We start from the raw sequence: 18,619 nt of genomic DNA on the forward strand, positions 1-18,619 counted from the left end.
CCGGTTCTAGCAGCACACATCGTTGTTGCCTACCAACGTGGGGCGGTCTCATTGGACGAACTATTTTAGCTCGTAGACTATACTCCCATGTCCATATATGGCACATTACGCCGTCACTGTACAGTCACTGGTCATACCATAATATTCACAAAGGAATATTATTGATATGCCTATCCCTCAGTGTTATCTGTGCGCCAAACACTATGTCTATTGTCTGTAATAATAATAAACATATAGTTGATCATGTTCATTCCTCACTAGAAACCTGCTACGTTAGGTTACTAGATACAAACAAAATAGGAATTTGAGTATTTAAAGAATGTCTATTGTCTGTAATAATAATAAACATATGGTTGATCATGTTCATTCCTCACTGGAAACCTGCTACGTTAGGTTACTAGATACAAACAAAATAGGAATTTGAGTATTTAAAGAATATTTTTATTGGGTGGAATTGTAAACAAAACTAAAGAACTAAAACAAACATTCAGAATGGCATAGGACAGCCACACCCATCTCAGACATTATAAAACTGTACAAACAATACAAAACATCTCCATAACATCAGTACTTGAGAATCAACAGTCTTAATCTGCTGGTTTGGACATTCCCCTAGATCTAGACGTTTCATCAAATCATCCCTCTTCATGCCAACAGGAGCCTATATCATTATGAAAATAAAAAATGTTATATAATGCAGGCATCAGTCATTAGACACCTCAGCTATTGCACGTCATTTTACAGGCGACATGTTTGCACAGTGCACCACAACCAAACTAACAGCCATAATGTCTTCAATATGAGGTGATTGATCCAAATATGAAATACATAATCCTACATAGTATAGCACTTAACCTCCCTCAGCACTATAGATGTCGTTTACACGTCTTCAACAACTGTGCGGTCAACAGTGAGTCTGGTTTGCAGGCATTGGACATGGTGGATAAAGGTGATCCCCATGGTTCATTGGTGTGCTCTCTATCTCTGTTCAAACGTAGGCGTTCCGGCCATAGGAAGTGGCAGCCTGACTCTGCGATGGTGCATTGCCAGAGTACACTGTGCCCCTGGGCTGGTAGGGGTAAGATCTGAGGAAGAGGATGAGAGGAAGAGTGGGTGAGGAGGGCAAACATAGTTAAAATAAAACCACCAATCACCAACCCACGTGCATTAAGGATTGTAACACACACAGACAAACACAGACACACACAGACACACACAGTATCCACTGAACTCACTGTTTCTCAGACGTGCCCAGTTTGCAGGCACATGTCAAACAAGATCCCCCAACGATAGCAAGAACAGCAGAGCACCAGCCAATGTAGAGGCCCTCTCCAATCTCATACCTGCAAAACACAGTAGGTCCTACATTTTGTCAAGTTCATAAACAATAGGCTATTACATGTTGGTTTGGTGACGGCTCTTCTGTCTAACAGACAGCAGAGGACAGCAGTGTGCCAGTAGCCTAATTGCAGCAATTGGATTGGGTGGTAATTTCCTTCTCACTTACTTTATCCCGGGATATAATGGATTAAAAAAGTCCTGGGTGATGTTGAAAGCATACCAAGATACTGAGATCATTGTACACAGGCCTGAGAGAGAGATATAGTATGTGTTTTTGTGTTTGTGTGTGTGTGTGTGTGTGTGTGTGTGTGTGTGTGTGTGTGTGTGTGTGTGTGTGTGTGTGTGTGTGTGTGTGTGTGTGTGTGTGTGTGTGTGTGTGTGTGTGTGTGTGTGTGTGTGTGTGTGTGTGTGAGAGAGAGAGAGAGAGAGACAGAGAGAGATTATTTAAGTTAATTGTGCTCAAGATCCTTAAGAGGTGGCAGCTATGACTATAAACAGTTAAAGACAAGAATATCCCTTTACCCTGAAGCAAGAATAGGACACCTCCAACACCAGCTATTCTACCCTTTAGAACCATGTTCTCTCCAGCTGCTTTAGAACACTGCATCCCGATCAGGGTTGCAAGGAGCCCGATAGATCCGAAAATAATCGCAGCAATCATTAGTGCTCGAGACGCTTGGATATATCCTGCGAGACAGAGAATATGAATAAACACAAATTGTCACTTTCACAAACAAAATGAATTGGCCTATAACATGTTTTTTTTAATATACTGTAATAACAAATAGGAGGATTATTACATTTGTTTCAAATGTGATTTGTAAAGAAACATATTGAGTTCCACACATTTTATAGGCAAATAATAGCCAATAATTATGATGATATTTAAGAATACGATCTATTGAAATGGAACTATCCTTCTGTTTTGTGTTTATTAGAGTAGAAAAAACTCTAAAAACTCTAAATGTGGCAAAAAAAAAGGTCTGATTTGACTGATTTCATATCAACCAATGATCCAACCTAAATTAATTGTTTATTGATGTCGTTCTGGGATGATAATATTTGAACCTTTTGACCTCTCAGTCACAAACAAAACATTCCTAAGAAAAAGTGTAACATGTGTGCCTTGACATATTTGTGTAACGACAACCAAACAATATCACCACAGGCAGTAAATCCATTTATTCCTTAACACAATTTTTTCATATCGAAAATATGATCTTTCTCTAGGATGTCCGTACCATTCAGGGCGAGCAGAGAGGGGAACTCGTGGCAGTTGTGGACACCTGTAGAGTCCGTGGCACAGGACATCCATAGGTTCTCATAGATGGTGGAGGTAGTGATGACGCTCCCATCAACGGTGGAAACCTTCCAGTAACGGTTGGGTATAGCTATCCCCACCATCACCCATCCCATAAACCCAAGCAGCAAGGCGGCGACCTCCACTATTGGATCCATTCTGTTTTTTTTTTCAAGTATTTGGTGATAAATAAAGAGAGAAGGCGATAGACAAATAGAGAGAAAGAAACCGGGTATATCCCTTCGTTAGATTGTATCCTCTTCGATTTGATTAGATTCACTTATTTTTGTTTAGGATATTCGGGCTTTTAAAAAAAAAAACGAACATATAGTTCACCGGTGCAAATGCTTTTGAGTCTGTTCCCCTTCTGGGACACAGTTGTGTTAGGTTGCCAATGAGAAAGTTTGTTGAGAGCAACAGATATGCTCAATGATTTATCATTGTCAACCTGTGTTCTCTCCCACCCCCTCTCACACAGGTTCACACACAGGCACACACCCACACACACATACTCACACACTCACCCTATCTCTCTCTCTCTCTCTCTCTCTCTCTCTCTCTCTCTCCAGGCCTATCTGCCTTTTGCATTTTACAGCCTGAAACTGAACAGGTGTCTATCAGGCAATGGAGACTCACGAAAGTCCAATGGTTGCTCTATGCCCTTGTGTTTACAGTATGTCGGAATACATGAAAGTTGACTTAGCCTACATGGATTTTTAGGAAATAAATCATTGAACAACCTGTGGTGTACCGCAGGGTTCAATTCTCGGGCCGACTCTTTTCTCTGTATATATCAATGATGTTGCTCTTGCTGAGGGTGATTCCCTGATCCACCTCTACGCAGACAACACCATTCTGTATACATCTGGCCCTTCTTTGGACATTGTGTTAACAAACCTCCAAACAAGCTTCAATGCCATACAACACTCCTTCCGTGGCCTCCAACTGCTCTTAAACTCTAGTAAAACTAAATGCATGCTTTTCAACCGTTCGCTGCCCGCACCCGCTCGCCTGCTCGACTAGCATCACTACTCTGGACGGTTCTGACTTAGAATATGTGGACAACTACAAATACCTAGGTATCTGGCTAGACTGTAAACTCTCCTTCCAGACTCATATTAAACATCTCCAATCCAAGATTAAATCTAGAATAGGCTTTCTATTTTGCAACAAAGCCTCCTTCACTCACGCTGCCAAACATACCATACATACAAGCAATAGGGCAACCCTCAAGGTATTTAGTCAGCCACCAATTGTGCAAGTTCTCCCACTTAAAAAGATGAGAGGCCTGTAATTTTCATAATTTTTTCCCCTCACTTTGTCTGTCATAGTTGAAGTGTACTTCAACTATGACAGACAAAATGAGGGAAACAAATCCAGAAAATCACATGGTAGGATTTTTAATGAATTTATTTGCAAATTATGGTGGAAAATAAGTATGTTGTCTTATATGGTAGCACATCTCTGTGGTAGTCCCTCCCTGTGGGCAATGTTTCAGTCCCTATGGGAGTTTTATATTTCAGTTCCTGTGTTCCCTCGACAGGTTTATATTTGAGGTTTCTTTGACAGTTTTATCACCAAACCTATTTGTATCCACTTTGGTTGATATTTAGATATGACTATTGTATGGCGGTTCTATTTAACTCTTGTCCTAAAAATTAATATTATTAAATGTTTGTCTTCAGGTATCAGGATGCCATAGACAAGTATGAGTCAGTGATGAGGACAGAGCCTAATGTCCTCTACTACACCAATAAGGCCAAGGAGAGAATCTAGTAAAACTGACTATCCTACCGATCCTCGACTTCGGCAATGTCATTTACAAAATAGCCTCCAACACTCTACTCAGCAAATTGGATGCAGTCAATCACAGTTCCATCCGTTTTGTCACCAAAGCCCCATATACCACCCACCACTGCGACCTGTATTTATTTTTTTTAAATTCTATTGTATTATTGACTGTACGCTTGTTTATTCCATGTGTAACTCTGTGTTATTGTTTGTGTCGCACTGCTTTGCTTTATCTTGGCCTGGTCGCAGTTGTAAATGAGAACTTGTTCTCAACTAGCCTACCTGGTTAAATAAAGGTGAAATGAAAAAATAAAATACAATATATTATAATTGGTGTACTAATATAACTGAAACATTGAGATGTTTCATTGTCCAACATTACTTCCCAAATATTTTAATTTGATACATAGCCTATTTATATTTTTCATTATGAAATTCAGTTTCTGCATCATTGCAGATTGACCTATGCCAGTTCCACTAAAGAATACAAGCAACATGATATTGATGCTGACAACCTTCTAACTGGCATAGAGTCAGGTGTTGTAAATTGGTGTTTTAAAGTGATGACTGAGGAGATCTGGACAAAATGTGTTCCTCCAGTTACATTTGTTTTGGGTGTGAATTTCATTGCTTCAAGGCCAACTGACACATGGTCAACTGTCACATTTACCATCCCACTAAAACTGCCCAGTTCCAAGTAACACACCCAAATCACATAGGCTACCATCTGTTGCATGGTTGTTGTAGAGTAAGTGTAACATAGTCACACACTCCCTGGAACCCAGACCCCCACTAATATGCCCATTCAGAACAATGTTAATCCTTAACCTGATTCAGTGACAGGGGGTTAAAGTATTTAGGTTCGGAGATTTTAAAACAAGCAAACACATTTGTGCAAACTCCATGTAAGGACAATAGGAGGGTCTTTAAAATCAACCCAGAAGAAAACACTGTTGGCCAATAAATATGAGTGAGAGAAGGCAAGAGTGCCAAAGGCCGCACCCTCCCTGGAAATATGGGTAAATTTTTCATGAAGTATCAGGAACTGTTATTACGAAGAGATAAAAGTCTGGTTAACAAATAGATGTGGTTTTAGTGTTGGAACAGTGAAACTACTAATGCATTTGTGTCATCCAATTGGTGAAACACAACACAACACAATCCAGTGAATATCATATGAAGGGTGCATGCTTTACATATTTGAACTGGGCCGTTGTCTTACTATTTAAGGCTGCATCTCAATAGTCTGTGGCTTCCTTTCTTCGTCTTATCATCTCCTCTTCTTCATCTGAACTGATCTGAAAACAACGGACAGGTGAAAGTGATACTGTTGTTGTACATAGTTTTTTGCCCTGTCCAGTTATTTCATGTCAGTAGAGAGAAAGCCTCTTTAGGCTATTGAGATGCTGCCTAGTAAATGTAGTCTAGCCTATAGCCTTGCTAGTTCTGTTGTCCGCCGACACCGGAGTTCACTTGCTCTGAAAACGAGAGATGTTTACCAAAGCCTAATTGTATGGCTTCCTCTGCTCCAGCATGGCTTCTGAGCTGTTGTCCAAACCATTAGTTCTTCATGTTGTTATGACTTTTACTGTCAACGTTCTTTTTATGTGATTTTTTTATGGAAGGGTGTGTAACTTTCCCTAACTCTTTACAGGTATTAGTCATCATTAAAATGTGATTACTCTGCAAGTGCACTGGCTAAAGCTGTGAGCTAGGGGTTGGTTGGGCGTAGATGTAAGTTTCAAGTTAGTCTAGACAAGGTTATTTTTTATGACTATTTCTGCTTGTGACCCAATTGAGAAATTGGCCATCCTCCCGTGACGCAAATCATCCTCAATGACTCAAATTAAGAAGAAATAAGTGTGTGATTATAGATCTATTCTCATAACCACTTTGGGTTCCAACCCATTGTTTGAGAAACCCTGGTGTAGACCAGTGTTTCTCAGTGTTGGGAACCACATGTCTATGTTGATTTCACTCCAGCTAAGTATCAATTAGACACTAAGTACTGTATCTGCCAATTAACTGAGTGGTTTTAAATGATTTAGTTATATGGCTGTGATATTTCATAACATTTGGACTATTTGATGAATCCTTGTGATGTCCTTGGTGTAATAGGTTAAGATAAAAAAAAAAAACTATCTATTACCATTCCCATAACAGCACTGATTAGGAAAGTGTGTGTGTACAGGATGTGGGGAAGCCAGTAATCGGATAAATTACTCTGGTATAATGGACAATGCAGAAACTATGTTGGGTTTCCCGTCACACTGATATAGAAAGTTAAATGCCCTTCTCTGTAATGCTTATATTAGCAATTGATGGCAGTGGCTAATTTAACAAAACCAAATTGTGGATTATAGTCTCTCCTTGCCTATCAAAATAATGAAACTAAGGCTGGTATTTTTCCACTAATTTGTATTTTGACCGATAAGACCAATAATTGGTCAAAATATCAAAATTGTGCTGCCTGTGTAAACAGAGCCAAATATACACATTAATTTGTCATTTGGCTGAACTATCCCTTTTATGTGATGTGCTTTTCCATGTGACCCTGGCCTCAGCACACCAACCCAAATGAGAATGATTTTGCCCGATGCTTTGTCATGGTGAGTTTCGGTCGTGTCGAAGAGTTAATGAGTAGCTAGCTAACATCGCTGGCGGCTGATAATGCCTACATAAGTAATAACCTATCATCCATAATCTTTAAACCTTCCTGTTGTAAAATGATGTCCACAGAGAGTGAATCCATTCTGGAGCGTGTGACACCAAACTGAACTAGGCTAGTGAACAGCCAAATCAAATGTTATTTGTCACATGCGTCGAATACTACAGGTGTAGACCTTACTATGAAATGATAATTTACAACCCCTTAACCGACAATTAAAACAAATATATATATATATATATATAACCTTTATTTAACTAGGCAAGTCAGATAAGAACACATTCTTATTTACAATGACGTCCTACACCTTCCAAACTCGGACAACGCAGGGCCAATTGTGCACGATAAAATAACAATAACAAGGCTATATACAGGTACCAAGTCAATGTGCAGTGTATAGGTTTGTTGAGGTAATTCAGGTAATATGTACATGCAGGAAGGGGTCATGTGTCTATGCATAGATAATAAACAGTAGCAGCAGTGTAAGTGGATAGTGTGAAGGAATGTGAATGTAAACTCAACAAAAAAAGAAAGGTCCTCACTGTCAACTGCGTTTATTTTCAGCAAATTTAACGTGTACATATTTGTATGAAAATAACAAGATTCAACAACTGGGACATAAACTGAACAAGTTCCACAGTCATGTAACTAACATAAATGGAATAATGTGTCCCTGAACAAAGGGAGGGGGGGCGAAATCAAAAGTAACAGTCAATATCTGGTGTGGCCACCAGCTGCATTAAGTACTGTAGTGCATCTCCTCCTCATGGACTGCACCTGATTTACCAGTTCTTGCTGTGAGATGTTACCCCACTCTTCCACCAAGGCACCTGCAAGTTCCCAGACATTTCTGGGGGCTCAATGGGATTGATGGCCTTTGCTAGCCTAGCCTAGCCTGCAATGACAACAAGCTCAGTCCGATGATGCTGTGACACACCGCCCCACGCCATGACGGACCCTCCACCTCCAAATCGATCCCCCTCCAGAGTACAGGACTCAGTGTAACACTCATTCCTTCGACCATAAACGTGAATCAGACCATCACCCCTGGTGAGACAAAACCGCAATTCGTCAGTGAAGAGCACTTTTTGCCAGTTCTGTCTGGTCCAAGGATGGTGGGTTTGTGCCCATAGGCGACGTTGTTGCCGGTGATGTCTGGTGAGGACCTGCCTTACAACGGGCCCACAAGCCCTCAGTCCAGCCGGTCTCAGGCTATTGCGGTCAGTCTGAGCACTGATGGAGGGATTGTGTGTTCCTGGTGTAATTCGGGCAGTTGTTGTTGCCATCCTGTACCTGTCCCGCAGGTGTGATGTTCGGATGTACTGATCCTGTGCAGGTGTTGTTACACGTGGTCTGCCACTGTGAGGATGATCAGCTACGTCTCACAGTACAGACATTGCAATTTATTGCCCTGGCCACATCTGCAGTCCTCATGCCTCCTTGCAGCATGCCAAAGGCACGTTCACGCAGATGAGCAGGGACCCTGGGCATCTTTCTTTTGGTGTTTTTCAGAGTCAGTAGAAAGGCCTCTTTCAGTTTTCATAACTGTGACCTTAATTGCCTACCGTCTATAAACTGTTAGTGTCTTAAAGTCCGTTCCACAGGTGCATGTTCATTAATTGTTTATGGTTCATTGAACAAGCATGGGAAACAGTGTTTAAACCCTTTACAATGAAGATCCTGGAAGTTATTTGAATTTTACGAATTATCTTTGAAAGACAGGGTCCTGAAAAAGGAACGTTTATTTTTTTGCTGAGTTTATGTGTGTGTGTTTGTAGCGTCAATATGCATGTGTGTGTGTGTTTGTCCGTGTGTGTGTGTGTGTTCGGGTGTTAGTTTAGTACGTATGTGTGTGGTTAGAGTACAGTGAGCATACAACGAGCCTGTGCAAAAGAGTCAGTGCAGGGAAAAAAAGATGAAATAAGAATACAATAAGGGGGTCAAAGTAAATAATCCTTTGATTCAATGACAGCCTAGGAACATTCTGCCCCTGCCTTGTTCAGGGGCAGAACGACAGATTTGTACCTTGTCAGCTCGGGGATTTGAACTTGCAACCTTTTGATTACTAGGCCAATGCTCTAACCACTAGGCTACCCTTCCGCCCCAGTAATGTACTGGGCCGTACACACTACCCTCTGTCGCGCCTTACGATTGGATGCCGAGCAGTTGCCATACCAAGCGGTGCTGCAACCAAGGCAATGCACTCGATGGTGCAGCTGTATAACTTTTTAAGGATCCCATGCCAAATCTTTTCAGCCTCCTGTGGGGGAATAGGCTTTGGGGAGTGCTCTACATGACTGTCTTGGTGTGTTTGGACCATGATAGGTCCTTAGTGATGTTTACAATCAAGGAATTTGAAACTCTCAACCCGCTACAAACAGAAGAAAATGGACAGAAACAGGGAGGATCTACATGAACTAGGGCTACCTGGAGTAGGCTACCTGAACTAATAAGAAATGCTTGTTTTTGTTTTCCGTTGCAAAACCTTTTGCTACGGTTTGCCATCATGAACACAACCCTGGCACATGCACGTCAATAGTAAAGAGAATGCCAGTTAGACGTGTGAAAACAACGAGCAGGTCAGGGAGGATTGAGGAGTGCAAACTGTACTTTGGTCGATCAATAGACGATCCCTTTAGAGAATGACTTTGGTAGATTGAACAGACTGGGAGATGGGTCTGCCAACATTGTGCGTATATACTAGCTCTGCCCTTTATTCATTTCCTTCCAACCTGTTGATCATTTATAACAATTCAAAACACAACAAAGCATGCAGTGACCCAAATGTGTGGTTGGTTAACACTGAACATCTGCAAGGATTATGATGACAATGATGTATCCTATCTCCAACAGTGCATTCCAAATGTGTACATTAAGAAACCATACCAACTTTAAATTAATTCCTTGACAATCAAAAGTTGATAAGTCTTGGAATTTTGATGTATTATATTACACCAGATACAAAACAATCATAATCATGTTAGTATCCTGTTATTACGATCACTTGAGTAAATGGTGCTATATTGTGGATAAATACTGTTATTATTACATGTACACTGCAAATGAAAGACAAATGAGTTGGGTATTCATCTTGACCCTATCCCTAAGGCAGGTTAGTGATTTTTTGTCATTAATCTTATTCTGGAGGCAGCTCTGCAGAGTGGTCACCAGCTGGCACAACCAAGTAATAAAATCAGATTTTAAACATAACCACACTGCTAACCCTAACCTTAAATTAAGACCAAAAACCTATTCTTTGTTATCGTTAATTTTCACAATGTAGACAATTTTGACTTTGCAGCTGGCCGATCTAGCGGAAATTGCTCAGTTCTGCCTCCAGGACAAGACTCATCGCAGTAAACATCAACTTGCATCCCTAAGACAGGATGCCCCCTGTGGGCATTAGATGAGTGACCCACATCACAGCTGCCTAATTCTGACCAACAATAGAGACACTGCTACCGGCGTGAACACTACATCACAACACAAGTACACTTACCTCTAAAACTAAGACACTTCCCTAAACTACAATGCTTTCTTTCTAAATGAATGATGCAGAGAACAATAATAATTGAAGTATCATTGCACTTATAAAGTCGATTACAAAATCCACCATAATTATATGTTCAGGAGGCATGCTAACTAACATACTGAGGGCAGTAAAGTCAAGAAATGCCATTCCATTCTGCTACATATTTCATCACCCTTATTTACACTGTATAATATGGAAGACAAAATGTGGCACAATATACTTCTGTACATACATATGTCAAATTCACTGGAATCAAAACACCTGTTAAAATACAAAGACAATTTAAGTGAAATTAAGGCTATTTTCAGAAACCAATCCCCAAACATTATTCCATGGACAATGTGAGTAGGATGTTTTTGGAAGGTCATCGGGTGATCTTCTGATCTTTGGAAACACCATCCATCTCCAACCTTAGTTGAATTTGTTATGGGGGAGAAGTTAAGAGAATGCATGTCGTCAGTCTTTCTTTGACGTGTGTCAGTAAAGTGAAGGCCCTCCACACTTCATATTAGGACCTTGGACCATGACCCTTAGACACAGCCAATCCGATGAGGCCTGCTAGTCCGGCCACGCCCAGGCCGATTCCCCCGACGATCATCATGCCGACCAAGCCATCTGTGGAAAAAAGTGAATGTCAAAACATGAACATTGCCCTTATTACTTACACCTATCCATCTTCTACCCGTCATGTCCTGCCACATCAGTGATCATGAAGGAGACAAGGAAAGGATTCAAATTAGAACTATTGCATTCCAGCCTTCATATATGCTCCCTGTCTTTGCCATTCACCTTTTTTTAGAGCCTTGTCTATGAGCTTTTCCAGCTCCAAGGCTTGCTTGTTCCCAGGTTCATTTTTCAGGAGAGTGCGGATGTACTTCAGAGCTTTCTCATAATCCTGTGATGATAAAGAGATATATGGAGCGATAGAGAGAGAGAGAGAGATACAATTGAGTAAAAGGTGCAATGATATCTTCCGTAATCAACTCAAAAGAGATGGGAGACAGAGTAATTGATTTCATTACAATAAATTCTCTCTTAAAACCTGGGGGTTAATATAGTAGTACAGTGAATGTCACCTTAAGTCTGTAGTTGGCCACAGCTAGGTAGAACAGGAAGTCTCTGGCATCGTCCTTTGATCCCTTGTTAACCAGCTCTATAAAGCAAATTGAGCAACAGTCCCAGTAACATTATTATAGGCTAGGTAGGCCAATGCACTTTACGTTGCACTATGTCAGCATTTCATTCCAAAAAGATCCATTCACTTATATACAGTGCCTTCGGAAAGTATTCAGACCTCTGGACTTTTTTCACACTTGGCAAAAAACGATTAAGTTGCTTGGCTGTGTGCTTCGGGTTGTTGTCCTGTTGGAAGCTAAACCTTCGCCCCAGTCTGAGGTCCTGGGCGCTCTGGAGTAAGTTTTCATTGTGTACTTTGCTCCATTCATCTTTGCCTCAATCCTGACTAGTCTTCCAGTCCCTGCCACTGAAAAACATCCACACAGCATGCTGCAGCCACCACCATGCTTCACAGTAGGAATGGTGCCAGGTTTCCTCCAGAATTTACACTTGGCATTCAGGCCAAAGATTTCATCAGACCAGGGAATCTTGTTTCTCATGGTCTGAGAGTCTTTACATGCCTTTTTGCAAACTCCATGCGGGCTGTCATATGCCTTTTACTGAGGAGGGCTTCCGTCAGGCGACTCTACCATAAAGGCCTGATTGGTGGAGTGCTGCAGAGATTGGGTTCTTGGTCACCTCCATGACCAAGGCCCTTGTCCCCCGATTGCTCAGTTTGGCTAGCTCTAGGAAGAGTCTTGGTGGTTACAAACTTCTTCCATTTAGGAATGATGGAGGCCATTGTGTTCTCAGGGACGTTCAATGCCGCAGAAATGTTTTGGTACCTTTCAACAGATCAGGGTAGGCCATCATTGTAAATAAGAATTTGTTCTTAACTGACTTGCCTAGTGAAATAAAGGCCCAATAAAATAAATACATAAATCTGTGCCTCGACACAATCCTGTCTCGGAGCTCTACGGACAATTCCTTCGACCTCATGACTTTGTTTTTGCTCTATCATGACCTGTCAACTGTGGGAAATTATATAAACATCTCAAGAATAATGGAAACAGGATGCACCTCCACTCAATTTCGAGTCTCATAGCAAAGGGTCCAAATACTTATGTAAATAAGGTTATTCTGTTTTTTATACATTTGCATACGTCTAAAAAATGTTTTTTGCTTCATCATTATGGGGTATTGTGTGTAGATTGCTATTTATTGAATCCATTTTAGAATAAGGCTGTAATGTAACAAAATGTGGAAAAGGGCAAGGGGTCTGAATACTTTCAGAAAGCACTGCACATCATTATTCTATGAGAGCATTTGTAAGGATATCTTATTGTCTTCCGAGTACAGAACTACTGTAGGCTACCCACCTTCCAGCAATACGATTCCTTTCTTGATGTCGCCTGAATACTTGCTCCTGGTCAGACACCATGCATATTCAAACTTGGTCTCCTTCGATACGCCCCCCTTTACCAATTCAGAGCTGTACTTCATCTCAAATTTCTGATGGTCAAAAAACAGAACAAATATGGGTACCTTTAGTGGGTTCAGGGTGTTGATAGTCTTCACTGGTGAATTTACTGAAGGCAGTGAGAAAAAACAATCTCAGTTGTTGTAGCATATTTCAAGACTGTATTGCTGTCATAATAGTAAAATTAATAGATTAATCTGGGACCTTTAGTAATGGAAGTTTGACATTAATGCTGTATCATGGTCACGCGTGATACCACTGCGACCTGTACGCTCTCGTTGGCTGGCCCTCGCTTCATACTCATCGCCAAACCCACTGGCTCCAGGTCACCTACAAGTCTCTGCTAGGTAAAGCCTCGCCTTATCTCAGCTCACTGGTCACCATAGCAGCACCCACCCGTAGCACGCGCTCCAGCAGGTATATCTCACTGGTCACCCCCAAAGCCAATTCTTACTTTGGCCGCCTTTCCTTCCAGTTCTCTGCTGCCAATGACTGGAATGAACTGCAAAAATCACTGAAGCTGGAGACTCATATCTCCCTCACTAGCGTTAAGCACCAGCTGTCAGAGCAGCTCACAAATCACTGCACATAGCCCATCTGTAAATATCCCATCCAACTACCTCATCCCCATACTGTATTTATTTATCTTGCTCCTTTGCACCACAGTATATCTACATGCACATTCATCTTCTGCACATCTACCATTCCAGTGTTTAATTGCTATATTCTAATTACTTCTGTACCATGGCCTATTTATTGCCTTACCTCCCTTATCCTACCTCATTTGCACACACATATATATATATATATATATAGAGAGACTTTTTATATTGTATTATTGACTGTATGTTTTTTTATTCCATGTGTAACTCTGTGTTGTTGTATGTGTCGAACTGCTTTGCTTTATTTTGGCCAAGTCGCAGTTGTAAATGAGAACATGTTCTCAACTAGCCTACCTGGTTAAATAAAGGTTGTGCAAGCTAACTAACGTTGGTCGAACAACATTCAAGATGCAATATGAAAAACACAACAATGCGCTCAACACTTGGCTTTTAAACGTTTCGTTGGATTGAAATATCCATCAAAAGGCTTCATACATATCTGTATACTGTGTATTTAGGCAAAACGACTCAACAGAACGCAGCTAGTGTTAGTGATTATGTGTAAGGAATGACAGCTAACGTTGCTACTAGCAATATGGCTAGATAACGTTAGCATATGTTTCACTTCTACACTTTAACTGTTGTAAACGTTTGATCACATATTAACGAGTGTATCTGGAAAGCTGGGTATCTCCGACACGGTTTTGTCTAAACATGATACAGCTTTGTTATAAATAAAGACAATTATAAAACGTAAATTTACCAAAAGGTCTTCGGGAGCTACCAATTCACTGACAACAGCCTCCATGTTTCCGGAAGTAACTAACTGGAAATGCTCACTTTTACCATGTGACAACAGCCTCACAGTTTCTATGTTGAAGCTACTGTATATTTTCGACCTATTTTCGACCCATGTTTCCGGAAGTGACTGGAAACTCCCACTTTTACCAAATGGCTCGCTATTTTTATTTTATTTTACTAGGCAAGTCAGTGAAGAACAAATTCTTATTTACAATGATGACCTACCCCTGCCAAACCCTAACCCGGATGACACTGGGGCAACTGTGCACCGCCCTATGGGATTCCCAATCATGGTCAGTTGTGATACAGCCTGGAATCAAACCAGGGTCTGTAGTGACACACTACACTGAGATGTAGTGCCTTAGGACCGCTGCGCCACTCGGGAGCCCCTAGCTAGCCATATAATTATAGCAAACATTATTTTATTTCCATGTTTTGTCTTCCAATGGAAGACGTTTTTGCTAAATCATATGCAAATACAATAATAATACATGAATACACACAAACGTTAAAATCATATGGGTTTATTTAATGCAAACAGTCATTTTAATGGTAGTTGAACATAGTTGTATTTTCTCTCCTGAAAAAAAAAAATTGTATATAATATTTCTAAATATAAATTCTGCCTGGCTGTACCACTATGTCTAAATGGAATGTGGCGAGAAGAAGTATTTTGAATGTGTAATATCATATCTATACTGTGTGAATTACTGTAACTGTGTAGGCTAACTATGGCTATGTCCTTGGCTGTGTCAGTTAATGTCCTAGGTGGGCTGGGGAGAAAGCTAGAGGGAGCAGTTCTTTAAGGCTGGTTTCTTTGTATGAGCCATCTGGCTTAGTCAAGTACACAACCCAATCTGTTCCAAACTGGGGAGAGAGAGAAAGAGCGAGAGAGATAGTGACTTATAACACAGTTGACAACTACACACACACACACACACACACACACACACATATATATAAAATGTAACTATAAGTAGTAACATTTTTATAAAGATTTAGAGGCACATTGTGTACAAACATAATCCCTGACTGCTGCCTGTGGATATATTATTATATTTAGTTCTGTGAAATATCAGTGGTGACCTTACCTCAATGAGCACCTGCCGACAAGCTCCACAAGGTCCAACAAAACTATCTTTGATATCACTACAGAACACACACACAGAGAGAGAGAACTTGCTTTGGCAATGTAAACATATGTTTCACATTCCAATAAAGCCCCTTAAATTGAAAATGTAATTGAATGGAAATTGAAGAGAGAGAGAGAGAAAAAAACAGCCAGCCGGAGGCATGGTTAGCCTGGTTATTAGAGATCATGGTTATAGACAATTCAATATGTTCAGTCTCACCAGTCGTAGAAGTAATTTAGAAGGTATAAATATGAAGGGCTACTGGGCCAGTATCTCACCATGTAACAGCGATAGCACTGAATTTAATGTGTCCCTCTGCTACGGCTCTCTGTATTGCTGTTCGCTCAGCACAGACAGTGAGCCCAAAAGAGGCATTTTCCACATTGCAACCTATTACACAAACAAACACACACAAAGGACAACATATTACATGTCGAAATCGATTTGACTGTAATTAGCATAAAATGTCAAATGTGCTGCTGAGAGAGGAAAAGTGACATCAGTCAGTAATATCTAAGCTCGTTGACTAAGATATTACCCGTAATTATAGCGCCATCTGCTGTCAATATGGCGGCACCGACCGGGAACCGGCTGTAAGGGCAATATGCCATTTCCCGTGCATGCATGCACTTTAAAACGAGCTCCTTGACTTTTGCGTTGTCTGTGCCTGGGATATGAGTAGGACACAGAAGAAAGAAAATCAACACACACTTACAAACGTAATGCTTTTAACTCTGCACATTTAACTCTGTCACATTTAGGATTGTCCTACTCTGTGTTTAAAATACTGTTGGCAATAAAAGATAGCTGTCTCTCTATTGTTAGTGCACTTGCCTGCCATATCAGTTGGAATCGAAAAGGGTTTTCCACAAGTAGACTATGCAACATTGAATCCTTTTGAAACGGAGAAATTGGAGATCAGAGTAGGACAACTTCATTCAAATTACGGCACCGAGGCAGCAGCGCACAAGTTGGTTTTGTCTTGCAAATGTATCATACATCAGAAGGGACTAACTCACGCTTATGTAATGTTGACCTCTACGCCATTGGTTGGTTGAACGTGTGCGTCATTTTGGGGAGATTTGCAATGTGCCACCAGCCACAGCGGAACCAGGCATTTCGTTGTTCTGTTGAGACTACAGTAAACACACATTCAAAGAATACATACAATTACATATTTTGCAAGGTGACCAGTTTTCTTGCTAGCTTTATTTGTAATAAAGGCTTGCATACACATACAGTGGTGTAGGGGCTATAGGTATATGCCCATATACCCACTTTTTTGTTTGAGTTTTTTTTCTACATCGCATTTCGATCATCCAGACCTCAAGGAGGCGATATTGCACCTTCTCACACCATGTGTGAATTAATTGTCACGTGTGAACACTAATACATGATCAAATTAGTCCAAAATAAATTCCCAACCATGTGGATTGACTCAAATTAAACGTTTGCCTGCAATTATTCTCATCAGCAACCTACACTTTAGCCTAATGAACATATCTTAAGGAAATTAGCTATCAACATAAATCATATTTAATTGTCTGTTATCAAGATTATATGAGAATAATAGGCATTTTTTTCTAAGGAAATGTAATCTATTTCCGAAAAAAGTAGCCATTTTTATTCACTATAAAAATACATGTAAAAACGTAAATGCTCAGGATATGGCTTCTGCAAGCACCAACATCCCTCTCAGAAAAGTTGACAATCCCAAAATGCACACATTATTTAACACACATGTAAAGAACGGAGGCGCATTCTGTTAAAAAAACTGAAAGCCTCTCCATATTAACGTGCGAATCCACTGACACTCAAGACCAATATGTTCTTAATGTTTTTTTTAGGAGAGCTTGGTGAAGATGTTAAAGTTATTCTAGCTGATAAGGTGTAGGCCTATTTACAGGCAGTGAACTATTCAACAGTGTCAGAATAGCTATCATTCAGAATACCTGCGCTTTTACGCGTGCTTAGTGGAGGCGGAGAAGCATATCTCACCAAATACTGTGGTCTTAACAGAGTTGGGGAAGTTGTTGGGTTATTTCTATAGCGAATGAAAGTAGGCTAGCCATTTATGTTCTGAGAATAGTTAACCTTTCCTCTCTACATTTTCTGACATAAAAATGGCTATCATACATACCCATTAGGGTTGAATATTTCCCGATATTTAAAAAAAAAAGTCCATTCTAGAGGGTACCCGGTATGTCAAAACCGGAAGTGTCAATAAAAAGCATCATGAAGCATATGAATATGTCTGGATTTGATTAGAGCTTTTGTCACGCCCTGACCATAGTTTGCTTTGTATGTTTATATGTTTTGTTTGGTCAGGGTGTGATCTGAATGGGCATTCTATGTTGAATGTCTAGTTTGTCTGTTTCTGTGTTTGGCCTGATATGGTTCTCAATCAGAGGCAGGTGTTAGTCGTTGTCTCTGATTGGGAACCATATTTAGGTAGCCTGTTTTGCATTGTGGGTTGTGGCTGATTGTCTATGTGTAGTGTTTGTGTCAACAGTTCTTATTATAGCTTCATGGTCGTTATTCGTTTATTGTTTTGTGTTCAGTGCTGTCTTTAATTAAAGTATCATCATGAACACATACCACGTTGCGTATTGGTCCTCCGATACTTCTCGCTTCTCTTCGTCAGATGAGGAGGACGAAGACAGCCGTGACAGAATCACCCACCAAAAAAGGACCAAGCGGCGTGGTAATGGGCAGCAGCAGCAGCAGCAGGGATGTCAGGATTTCTGGACATGGGAGCGAGATCTGGACTGTGTCACTACTTGGGAGGAGATACACAGGTGGGCGGTCGACCCAGGGAGAGTGCCGGAGCCCGCCTGGGATTCTCTGGAGCAGTGTGAGGAGGGATACCGGCAAATGGAGTCAGCACGGCGGCACGGTAGGAAGCCCGAGAGGCA

The 18,619-nt window shown here is 40.7% G+C and overlaps 3 protein-coding genes across 3 annotated transcripts; all 3 read right to left on the bottom strand.

Annotated features, from left to right (window-relative positions):
* Window positions 1–419: 419 nt before the first annotated feature.
* On the bottom strand, window positions 420–3,105 carry LOC112232741 (claudin-15). Its single transcript, XM_024399953.2, has 5 exons — window positions 2,583–3,105; window positions 1,864–2,028; window positions 1,508–1,589; window positions 1,236–1,343; window positions 420–1,085 (listed from the first exon to the last, which is right to left on the bottom strand). The coding sequence occupies exons 1-5, from the start codon at window positions 2,797–2,799 to the stop codon at window positions 989–991; spliced, it is 669 nt and encodes a 222-aa protein (XP_024255721.1). The 5' UTR covers window positions 2,800–3,105; the 3' UTR covers window positions 420–988.
* A 6,682-nt stretch (window positions 3,106–9,787) lies between these two features.
* LOC112233846 (mitochondrial fission 1 protein) lies at window positions 9,788–14,653 on the bottom strand. The gene is made up of 5 exons (XM_024401735.2): window positions 14,534–14,653; window positions 13,068–13,200; window positions 11,709–11,785; window positions 11,422–11,527; window positions 9,788–11,247 (listed from the first exon to the last, which is right to left on the bottom strand). Exons 1-5 carry the CDS (start codon window positions 14,576–14,578, stop codon window positions 11,141–11,143), a joined length of 468 nt encoding a protein of 155 aa, XP_024257503.1. The 5' UTR covers window positions 14,579–14,653; the 3' UTR covers window positions 9,788–11,140.
* A 422-nt stretch (window positions 14,654–15,075) lies between these two features.
* Window positions 15,076–16,720, bottom strand: zgc:103586. The gene is made up of 5 exons (XM_024399957.1): window positions 16,539–16,720; window positions 16,243–16,371; window positions 15,983–16,094; window positions 15,663–15,720; window positions 15,076–15,438 (listed from the first exon to the last, which is right to left on the bottom strand). Exons 1-5 carry the CDS (start codon window positions 16,543–16,545, stop codon window positions 15,328–15,330), a joined length of 417 nt encoding a protein of 138 aa, XP_024255725.1. The 5' UTR covers window positions 16,546–16,720; the 3' UTR covers window positions 15,076–15,327.
* Between the last annotated feature and the right edge of the window lie 1,899 nt (window positions 16,721–18,619).

Source organism: Oncorhynchus tshawytscha, linkage group LG15, assembly GCF_018296145.1.
Source record: "Oncorhynchus tshawytscha isolate Ot180627B linkage group LG15, Otsh_v2.0, whole genome shotgun sequence".
NCBI classification, from domain to species: Eukaryota; Metazoa; Chordata; class Actinopteri; order Salmoniformes; family Salmonidae; genus Oncorhynchus; species Oncorhynchus tshawytscha.

What these genes read in the sequence shown, in the direction of transcription:
- LOC112232741 (XM_024399953.2), bottom strand. Translation starts at nt 2,799, where the DNA reads ATGGATCCAATAGTGGAGGTCGCCGCCTTGCTGCTTGGGTTTATGGGA. An exon ending in CTCTCTGCTCGCCCTGAATG is followed by an intron (nt 2,029 to 2,582) that starts GTACGGACATCC and finishes TCTGTCTCGCAG; the next exon opens with GATATATCCAAGCGTCTCGA. An exon ending in CCATTATATCCCGGGATAAA is followed by an intron (nt 1,344 to 1,507) that starts GTAAGTGAGAAG and finishes TGTGTTTTGCAG; the next exon opens with GTATGAGATTGGAGAGGGCC.
- LOC112233846 (XM_024401735.2), bottom strand. Translation starts at nt 14,578, where the DNA reads ATGGAGGCTGTTGTCAGTGAATTGGTAGCTCCCGAAGACCTTTTG. An exon ending in TGGCCAACTACAGACTTAAG is followed by an intron (nt 11,528 to 11,708) that starts GTGACATTCACT and finishes TTATCATCACAG; the next exon opens with GATTATGAGAAAGCTCTGAA. An exon ending in AGACAAGGCTCTAAAAAAAG is followed by an intron (nt 11,248 to 11,421) that starts GTGAATGGCAAA and finishes TTTTTTCCACAG; the next exon opens with ATGGCTTGGTCGGCATGATG.
- zgc:103586 (XM_024399957.1), bottom strand. An exon ending in AGTGCTATCGCTGTTACATG is followed by an intron (nt 15,721 to 15,982) that starts GTGAGATACTGG and finishes TGTGTTCTGTAG; the next exon opens with TGATATCAAAGATAGTTTTG. An exon ending in GTCGGCAGGTGCTCATTGAG is followed by an intron (nt 15,439 to 15,662) that starts GTAAGGTCACCA and finishes CTCTCTCCCCAG; the next exon opens with TTTGGAACAGATTGGGTTGT.